The 9,787-nt window shown below is 52.4% G+C and overlaps 1 protein-coding gene across 1 annotated transcript; it reads left to right on the forward strand.

Moving 5' to 3' along the window:
* The first annotated feature begins 353 nt into the window (after positions 1–353).
* LOC143148197 (toll-like receptor Tollo) lies at positions 354–4,874 on the forward strand. The gene has a single exon (XM_076314255.1). The coding sequence runs from the start codon at positions 781–783 to the stop codon at positions 4,723–4,725; it is 3,945 nt and encodes a 1,314-aa protein (XP_076170370.1). The 5' UTR covers positions 354–780; the 3' UTR covers positions 4,726–4,874.
* The last annotated feature ends 4,913 nt before the right edge of the window (positions 4,875–9,787 follow it).

The raw sequence follows: 9,787 nt of genomic DNA on the forward strand, positions 1-9,787 counted from the left end.
AGTCAGCTGGTTTGTTGCGTCTTTCGGCGAGGCAGCAAGCCGCCCGTGGCGCGTAATACACGCGCTCTCTGGTTCGCTCTCACGCATCGAGCGTTCTCGCTCGGTTCGCAGCCGGGCGTCACTGGTGTGCACGGTACAACGTTAGAGAGAGGAACTCGACGCGATCACGGTGGTGGGGAGAGTGCGCGTTCGGTGAGCAGCGCGGGTGGGGGTACAGAACTCGAGCGGTGGGGTCGAGCGGTGGGGGTAGCTGCACGCTGGCAGTCATGCAGGGTGCGTGACCGTCGATAGAATAGGGACTCGGTGTTCGGAGTCAGTTGCTCTCCGACGCTCCTGGTGGAACGACGTCGCGCTCTACGCTCCCATCTCCCACGGTAGTATCGTTGCTGGTAAACCGCGCACGTAGTTTCTCACGAGGTGGACGGTGTGGTGCGTGACCGGTCTGTCCGGCCGTCGGGTGAAACGGTTCATGGGAACGTTCGCGCGATTCGAGCGACGGTGGTTCACGAGCGATCGGTGTTTACGTTGCTCGCGCGTCCACGAGCGTACGTCGAGACGTTACGGTGTCGGTGTCGGTGTCCCGCTCCCGACGGACGGAGTACGAGCGGCAGTAACCACCGCGTGTCGTCCGTTACCCGTTACACGAGCACCGTGTGGAACGGACCGGGTACGGTCGAACCGAAGTGCTGTGACTATGAGTGCGTGACGACGGGGGAGGATCGCGATCGCACGAAGTTAGTTTGTCGACGTGAACGCGACACCCGGCTACCGATCGACAGAATGCTGCGCGGCGGACCGCGTCTCACCGTGACCACGGTACTGGGGATCGTTTGGTGTCTGACGACGATCCTACGGCCCGGTTTGATACAATGTCGTAGCATCACCAGCCTGGAGGCACCGAACGGCTGCGAGTGGAAGAAGGACGGCGACGACGGTGAAAAAGCGCTCGCCTGTAGGGTCAGGACTATCGCGAACGTGCCCGGTCTAATTGGCAATCTCTCGGCCATTCAAGTGGACTCGATCGCCTCGCTGGCGTTGGAGTGCAGCGACGTGTTGTTCTTCGAGAGCCAGATCGACGGACCCCACGGTTTCTTCGCGCCGTTACCGCGGCTGGAGAAGCTGCGCGTGGATTACTGCAAGATTCGTTATCTACCGGGCGGTGTGTTCGCATCCGCGCACAATTTGCGGAGCCTCTCGGTCCGCACTCACAACAGCGACTGGTCACCGATGAATCTCGAGTTGCACCGTGACGCGTTGCGCGGTCTCACCAGCCTCCAGCATCTCGATCTCGCCGAGAACAATCTCTGGACGTTGCCGTCGGAGCTCCTCTGTCCCGTGCAGAGCCTCTCCAGTCTGAATCTGACGCGCAACAAGTTACAGGACATCGTCTCGCTGGGGTTCTCCGATTGGGTCGAGTCGTGCACACCGAGCCTCGAGGTACTCGATCTGAGCGGGAACGATCTCAGCGAGTTGCCCGATCGCACGCTGAGCAATCTTCAGAGCTTGACCGTGCTCAAACTCCAGGACAACGCGATAGCGGTGGTCGGTGATCACGCGCTGGCCGGTTTGAACGCGTTGCGCGCGCTGAACGTCTCCAGCAACAGATTGGTCGCGTTGCCACCGGAATTGTTCTCCAAGACCCACGAGCTACGCGAACTGATACTGAGCAACAACTCGTTGGCCGTGTTGGCGCCAGGGTTACTGGACAACCTGGACAAGCTCCAGGTGTTGGATCTGAGCAGCAACGAATTGACGAATCGTTGGGTGAACCGTGACACTTTCTCGCGGTTGGTGCGTTTGGTGATCCTCGATCTTTCGTTCAACGGTCTGACCAGGATCGACGCCCACGTGTTCAAGGGACTGTTCAGTCTGCAGAGATTGAAACTCGAGCACAACGAGATCGAAACGTTGAGCGACGGTTGCTTCGGCTCGCTGACCAACCTGGACTCGTTGACCCTCTCCCACAACAGAATCGCCAGATTCGATCCGGGTCACACGGTCGGTCTGGCCACGTTGGGTCAGCTGTTCCTCGATGTAAACAAACTGCGTACAATGCACCGTCACGTGTTCGACAATCTCACCGGTCTCCAGGATCTGTCGCTGAGCGGGAACTATCTGACGGAGATCCCGTACGCGGTCCGCGTGCTACGTACCTTGAAGACCCTCGACCTTGGCAACAACCACGTGTCAAGAATCGAGAACGACTCGTTCGACGGACTGGCCGAGCTCTGCGGTCTGAGACTCGAGGACAACAAACTGGAGAACGTGTCGCGGGAGGCGTTCGCCTCGCTACCGGAGCTCCAGGCGTTGAACCTCGCGAACAATTACATACGTCACGTGGAGCAGAGCGCGTTCGGTAGCAATCCGGTGCTACGCGCGATCAGATTGGACGGGAATCAGCTGACCGAGATACGGGGAGCGTTCACCAGTCTCTCGACTCTGGTCTGGCTGAACGTGTCCGACAATAAGCTGCTGTGGTTCGACTACAGTCATCTGCCGACCAGCATAGAGTGGCTGGATATACACGCGAATCAGATAAGCGAGCTCGAGAATTATTACATGGTGAGGGGCACGTTGCGTATAACGAGGCTGGACGCGAGCTACAACCAGATCACCGAGATCGCCGAGGCGAACGTGCCGGACAGCGTGGAAACCTTGGTACTGAACAACAACAAAATACGCAAGGTCGCGGCGGGCACCTTCGTGCAGAAGAGGAGACTGGAGAAGGTGGTGTTGTACGGGAACGAGATAAGGAAACTCGAAGAGGCGGCCCTCGATCTCGAACCGGTGCCGGACGACCAACAGCTACCGGAGTTCTACATCGGTGACAATCCCATACTGTGCGACTGCACCATGGAATGGTTGCCGAAGATCAACGAGGAGGACGGTCAACGTAAACATCCGCGTGTGATGGATCTGGACCTGGTCACGTGCGAGATGGTACACGTAAGAGCGACACCCCGTAGACCGTTGCTCTCGTTGAAACCGAAGGATTTCCTGTGCACGTACGACGCTCATTGTTTCGCGTTGTGCCATTGCTGCGACTTCGACGCGTGCGACTGCGAGATGACCTGCCCGGACAATTGTTCGTGTTACCACGATCACAGCTGGTCGTCGAACGTCGTGGACTGTTCGAACGCCGGTTACAAACACGTACCGGAACGCATACCGATGGACGCGACCGAGATCTATCTCGACGGTAACGAGCTGGGGGATCTCGGCAGCCACGTGTTCATCGGTAAACGTCGCCTGGAGGTGTTGTACCTGAACAACAGCGGTATCGCGGCGATACACAACTGCACGTTCAACGGTGCGAGCGAGCTGCGCGTCCTTCACCTCGAGGACAATGCCCTGCGCGAGCTACGCGGGTTCGAGTTCGATCAGCTGGAACGTATGTCGGAGCTCTATCTCGATCACAACGCGATCGCGACCGTCGGTAACACGACCTTCCGCAAGATGAAGAGCCTGGAGGTGTTACGGTTGGACAGCAATCGTATCGTCGATTTCCGACCGTGGGAGGCGCTGCCGAGCGTCGGCGATCGAACGAAAGTCGCCCTGGAGGGTAACGCGTGGAGCTGCGAGTGCGGCAACGCCGCGAAATTGCGCGGCTGGCTCGCCGAGCACCGCGGCGATCCCGAGAAGATGTACTGTCGCGACGGTGTCGAGACCTTGGCGCAAGCGATGAAACGTTGCGGCGATCCGTCCACCGAGGCTGTCAGCCGGGGTATACAAGAGATACCGCTCCTAGGCGGTAACTTCGTGCCGTTGTTGGCCGGTGCTTTGGTCGCTGTGATCGCGATCTGTCTGTTCGTCGCGTTGGCGTTCGCTTTCCGTCAAGACGTGCGTCTGTGGGCGCACGCGCGTTACGGTCTGCGTCTCGGTAAGATGACCACACCGCCGGACGAGGAACGGGACCGTCTCTACGACGGTTACATAGTTTACAGCGAGAGGGACGAGGACTTCGTCTCGAGGTATCTGGCAGCCGAACTCGAGCAATCCGGGCTCGCGTTGTGCCTCCATTGGCGCGATCTGCCGCCGGCCAGACCCCAGGAGGCGGTACCACCGGCCGCGGCCGCCGCCAGACGCATAGTGGTGATCTTCTCGCCGGTGTTCCTCGCGAACGAGTGGCAACACGCCGAGTTCCGAGCCGCGTTGAGAACCGCGCTGGAGAACATCAGACCCAGCTCGAGGAAACGACGCGTGGTGGTGTTGTTGGCCACCGAGGCACCCGCCCGCGATCCCGAGCTCCAACTGCTCCTGCAGACCTGCACGGTGGTTATGTGGGGCGAGAAGAGGTTCTGGGAGAAGCTACGTTTCGCCATGCCCGACTCCGTCGGGAAACGACGGGACAGCAAGAAGGTGAACGACCGAAATCGCACACCGGCCAGGTACACCGCGGCTCCCTCCGCCGGTGACGTCTGGTCCAAGCCTAATGGCGTTTTGGTCGCGCCGGTGCACGCGCCCACGCCCACGCCCACGCAGTCGACCTATGTCAGCTCGGCGTCCAGCAGGACCGAGGACGAGGACAGCGGCGCGGAACACCAGCACCAGCACCAGCACCAGCACAGCGGTTACAGCGCGTTACACGCCGGAAACGCGCGTCCAGCGAGCCTCTCATCCAGGGGCAGCCATCTTTACAGCACCATACCGGAACCACCGGTACCGACCGCGCCGCCCGGCGAGGTACTCACGCATCCGGCCAATCCTCGTACTTACTTCGTCTAGTACCGTCGGTACGCGTCGTTGCGCGATCGGACGCGTCCTCCTCGTATCACGAACTCTGACAGGGCCTGAGATCGACCATCGAGGACGAATCGCGCCCGCCCCCGACCTTTTAGGTGTTTGTACAGTAATACATCCGGCTCGCGGTCCGTTTGCTCTTCCAGTAGAAAATCGACTACGGATTTATTCTCGTTTCGAAAACGCGGATCGTCGGTTGGGGGATCATTTTACCGGGCTCGAGAATTCGCGAGGAGAAGGTATCGCGAGGCGCTAGAACGTTCACAGTTGCGTCGTTGCGGTTTTCCAATCGGCAGACCCGATTGGGGGAAATTATCGTTCGACGGTTACAGGTACGATCTTTAGGTTAGGGACGTCGAGAGTGTCGGTGTGTATTATTTTTGAAAGTACACTTTCTTTTTTTCTTCTGCAGAGAGATTAACGCGAAAGTATGCTTTGTTAGGTTTTCGTTACGATTGTGTTTCGTATTCCGGGGAATCGATCGTTTGATTTTCGTTCTTGGAATCTTCTTCAGAGATGGTACTTTTTTTTTAATATTCTTCGGAGGTAGTATTTTTCTTAATCGGTTTTCGAAGATTGTATTTTTCTTAATCGGTCTTCGAAGATGGTATTTCTTTCCCTCCGTGGTGTTGTTTGCTATCGTATTTACAATTCGAAGCGAGGAAAATGTACTTTTTATTCCACGAACGAGGTAACCTTTTATTTCTCAACGAGGAGTGAATTATCATTCGCGCGCAACCGCGAACGATGATCGTTCGAGATGATTTTCTTTTAATTTTTCCACGTAACGCCGACACTGTCTCGAAACGTGCCGTATGTATATGATTCGAACGATCGTTTTCTCGATCGCGTGGCTCGGTGCGAGTGGACTCGATCGAAACAGACCAGATTTATTTAAGACGTTTCCGTGTAACGCGACCCGTTACCCGGTACCGTGATCGAGTAATTATTTTTACGTAATAGACGGGAGAACGCGAGCGCGTTCGCGCGCGATCCTTGTACAGAGTGTAAGGTTGTGTATGTATACAGCGGGACGCGGTGAGCGATTATAGGAAATGGCAGTTAACGAGGACCGTAGATTCCGATTGTTCTCGTGGTTGGGGCCCGAACGATTCGCTGCCGCTAGAGAGAGAGTGAGAGAGAGAGAGAGAGAGAGAGATCACCCTGGCTCGAAGTGGATGCGCGCGCATCCGCTGCATCTGGGCCCATGAGGTAAACGTCCCAATTATCGACACGTTCTTTCGTCGCTTCGAATCGACGATGGAACATTCTGGCTATCATTTCTTCTTTATGTACAGAATCAGAGGATAGAGTACTTGACCGTGCACAAACTGTATCTATTATTTTCGTTGTATAATATAGTTTATTCGAGGAACGATCACCGGATTATTCGATCGCAATTACTAACCAGTCGTCGCTTTATCGATGTGGAATAATCATAGACAAAGTGAACAGAAAATCATTCGTTCGACTAAAGAAAAATTCTTTTATTTATTACACACAGCTTAGTTTGCATTTTGGCACATTCTTCTCGTTCAATGTTTCAAACATGTTTATCGTTGTTTAAAACATTTGAAAGACACAAACTGTATCTATTTTTTCGTTGTATAAAATAGTTTATTCGAGGGATCGTAATTACTCCTAGTCGTCGCTCTATCGATGTAGAATAATTATAGACAAAGTCAACAGAAAATCATTCGTTCGACCAAACAAAAATTCTTTTATTCGTTACACACAGCTTAGTTTGCATTTTGACACATTCTTCTCCTTCAAAGTTTCAAATACGTTAATCGTTGTTTAAAACATTTGAGAGACCGAATACACATTTCTATGTACTCGACCAATACTAAACACCTATTCCTGAACACACTATAAAGCGAAACAGTTTCAATAATTCACGATCACACGATATCAAAATTTGTTCAAATTAGTGTCTCATTCGAACTGAACGATAATTCCGTAATTTCCTAAGACGCTACAAATTCAAAGAAACCGTTAACCAAACCCGTTGAGAGGGCTCGACGACTGGTATTAGAAATTGCGCTCGCGTGGTCGCGCCGACTGGCCCAGAATTAGGCTGCGCGCGCATCCGCCGATCGAACGAGTGGGGTCGGGTCGGGGTCGGGTCGCGGGCTCCAAATTCGTGACGGTCACGAGATCTCGTGACGTCCGAGTGCTTCGATCTCGGTTGAAAAATCCATCCTCCCGGTGTCGCTTCGCGGAGCTCCTCGTCCGCCAGTTTCATCGCGAGTGGTACCACGATCGTTCGTAATGGCCGCCAAGTTGTTGCTTTCTTGCCTAGCGTCCTTAATTTATTTTCGGTTCCAGTTTACGTTCGATCGGCGCGCGGTGAACTCGCGACGACGACGACGATTATGACGACAGAGTCTCGCGAATGCAACGGGTGTCCCCCGATCACGTTCCCGATTTTTTCCCTCGTCGATCGTTGCACGAATCCCCTTCGAACAAATCGACAACGCGATTACGTTCGATTCCCGAGGTCTTGCGGTTTGAGGAGGAATCGCGTAACGCTACCGTTTGTCCGTTTCTTTTTTTCTTTTTTATGCGTCTTTTCTGTCCACGTAACGAACAGCGCACGACTTTCGATCGTTTAAAAATTTCTGTACCGATCGAACCGCGAAGTAATTAGGAGATCGAAGTTTCGAATAATTGGAGCTCGAATCGATCGGAGGATCCACCCGTCTTGAACGTACGTCTCCGGAGTGGTACTTTCGAAACGCGAGTCGAGTTCGCTGGTGATTCACAGTATTATTATTTTCGTTCGCGAAGATTTCCACGGGTACCCGGGATCCTCCGATCGTTTCGTCGTCGATTTCCAACGAACGAGATCGTGGACTTCGTCGTTAAGAAAGAACGATGTTTCGTCGAAAAATTCGTAACGAAGCTGACCTTGACGCGAGTTTCTTCGTGTTTCGTGTAAGTTTCCTGGAAGTCACGAAGTTATCACTCCGCGAAGACTCTAAGAATAGAACCGCGATACCAATCCGATAATAGTTGGAGAATCACTCGGACTCGTTTAAAGGGAGGCTCGAGACTTCGGATACACGTTTGGTCAATTTTCTCTCGATAACGATTTTCGTTTCCATTTTCGAGTAACGTTTCCGCGTTCGCGGTGCCGGTTTGACAAAATTTCGTTACCTGGTAACGCCGGGGGAGTTCCACGCGGCGTGGTCGTTTATTAAAAATCGCGGGGATTCCTGATTGTCCGGGCAAGGAATGCACAGTCACCGTTTTTCCATTGTTCCGGTCCGAGTCGGGACGTAGATCGCGCAGGTGTATCCAGACGGTCGATTCGCCGCGAAATCAATTATCGGGGACTCGGCGATCTAATAATAGTCCTCTCAGGAGTAGAAAATGATCGTTGGACGCGTTTGCCTCGAGAAATTCATTTAACACGGGAGCTCTGCGTACCCTGGCGTTCGCGCGATAACGTGTCAGTCGGGAAGCGGGAGTTTTGTATTCTTCTCGGTCGTCGTACGACGCAATGGGGCCCGGTAACACGTACGACCGATTGGAACGATGCTCGGTCGCCTCGTACGAACGTCTTGGTCCCGTAACGCGATTATGGTTGCCTCGCGATGAATCGTAGCGCGTACGGTACCTGTGACCGACGAGAAACACGAGACAAGGCGAGAACGATACGTCGCTGCGTTCGAACTCCGAATCTCGGGGACGAACTCTACTTCGTACTATGCAATATACATATATATATATACATACATAAATATATAATCGTATATATTTTTTTTCCACTCCGAGAAACGGAGCGCCGCGTCCCTAGTTCTCATTCCTGTCGTTCCGTTCGTTAAATCCGCGATAGAAGAGATTCAACGAAGAGAGAGAGATAGAGAGAGAGAGAGAGAGAGAGAGAGAATCGCCTACAGCGTGTCAATCGAGAGATATATTGAAAGAGTGCGAAAGAGTGACAGAGAGAGAGTGAAAGAGTGAGCACAAAAGAAGAAATGAGAGAAAAGACAGACGTCTCTCCGCGAGACCTCGTTCCTAAGATTCACGACTGTCTTGGATAAAGCAACGGTCGCCCAAACGCTTATTAGTCCGTAAGTGAAGAGGATCCTCTTGTACATACTGTGTATATCTAACGTTGTAAATACTCACGCACACTATTTCGAGCACACGAGGTTGCGGGCCAGGCGCACACACACACGCGGTTGTACCTGTACGTTAAGTGCTCGGGGTTCCCCGTATTCGAGCGCGTCTCCGAAACTTCTGAAAAGTATCTTTGCAATTTATCGATTGTACTTGTGTATTATTGTAAATACGCTCATCGGATCACGCATTTATTGTAATCCACGATCTGTTACGTGAACTAATTAAATTAAACTGCCACTTTCCATTTCAGCAAAGAACCATGAGAAATAAACACGTTTGTTTTGTAAAAAAAAAAAAGAAATAATGTTACGAGCACACGCACGCATACGCAGAATCTTTCTTTCGGTTCCCTCCTTCTTGTTCCTTTCACGCTCCTCTAACCTAAGAGCTCTCGTCGGAACATTCGCTCCAATTTTGGTATTATTTAATTTCTATTCGTTTTTCTCCGTATTCTTTCTAAATTTCTCTTTGCAGGAATTTATTCGCGCCTCGAATCTAAAAAGAATCTTTCTTTCGATTTCCTTCTCCTTGCTTCTTCGTCGCTCCTCCATCGTAAGAGCTCTCGTTGGAATATTTGCGTTTGCGCTACGATTTTCGTATTATTTCATTTCTATTCGTTTCTATTCGTATCCTTGTTTTCAAATTTCTCTTCACGGGAATTTATTCGCGCCACGAATCTAAAAAGAATCTTTCTTTCGATTTCCGCCTCCTTGCTCCTTCGTCGCTCCTCCATCGTAAGAGCTCTCGTTGGAAAATTTGCGTTTGCGCTACGATTTTCGTATTATTTCATTTCTATTCCTTTCTCTTCGTATCCTTGTTTTCAAATTTCTCTTCACGGGAATTTATTCGCGCCACGAATCTAAAAAGAATCTTTCTTTCGATTTCCTCCTTCTTGTTCCTTCGTCACTCTTCTAAC

The sequence above is a fragment of the Ptiloglossa arizonensis genome, chromosome 1 (genome assembly GCF_051014685.1).
Source record: "Ptiloglossa arizonensis isolate GNS036 chromosome 1, iyPtiAriz1_principal, whole genome shotgun sequence".
Taxonomy (NCBI): Eukaryota; Metazoa; Arthropoda; class Insecta; order Hymenoptera; family Colletidae; genus Ptiloglossa; species Ptiloglossa arizonensis.

Bases quoted from the DNA above. Each gene is read 5' to 3' on its own strand.
- LOC143148197 (XM_076314255.1), top strand. From the start codon at position 781: ATGCTGCGCGGCGGACCGCGTCTCACCGTGACCACGGTACTGGGGATC.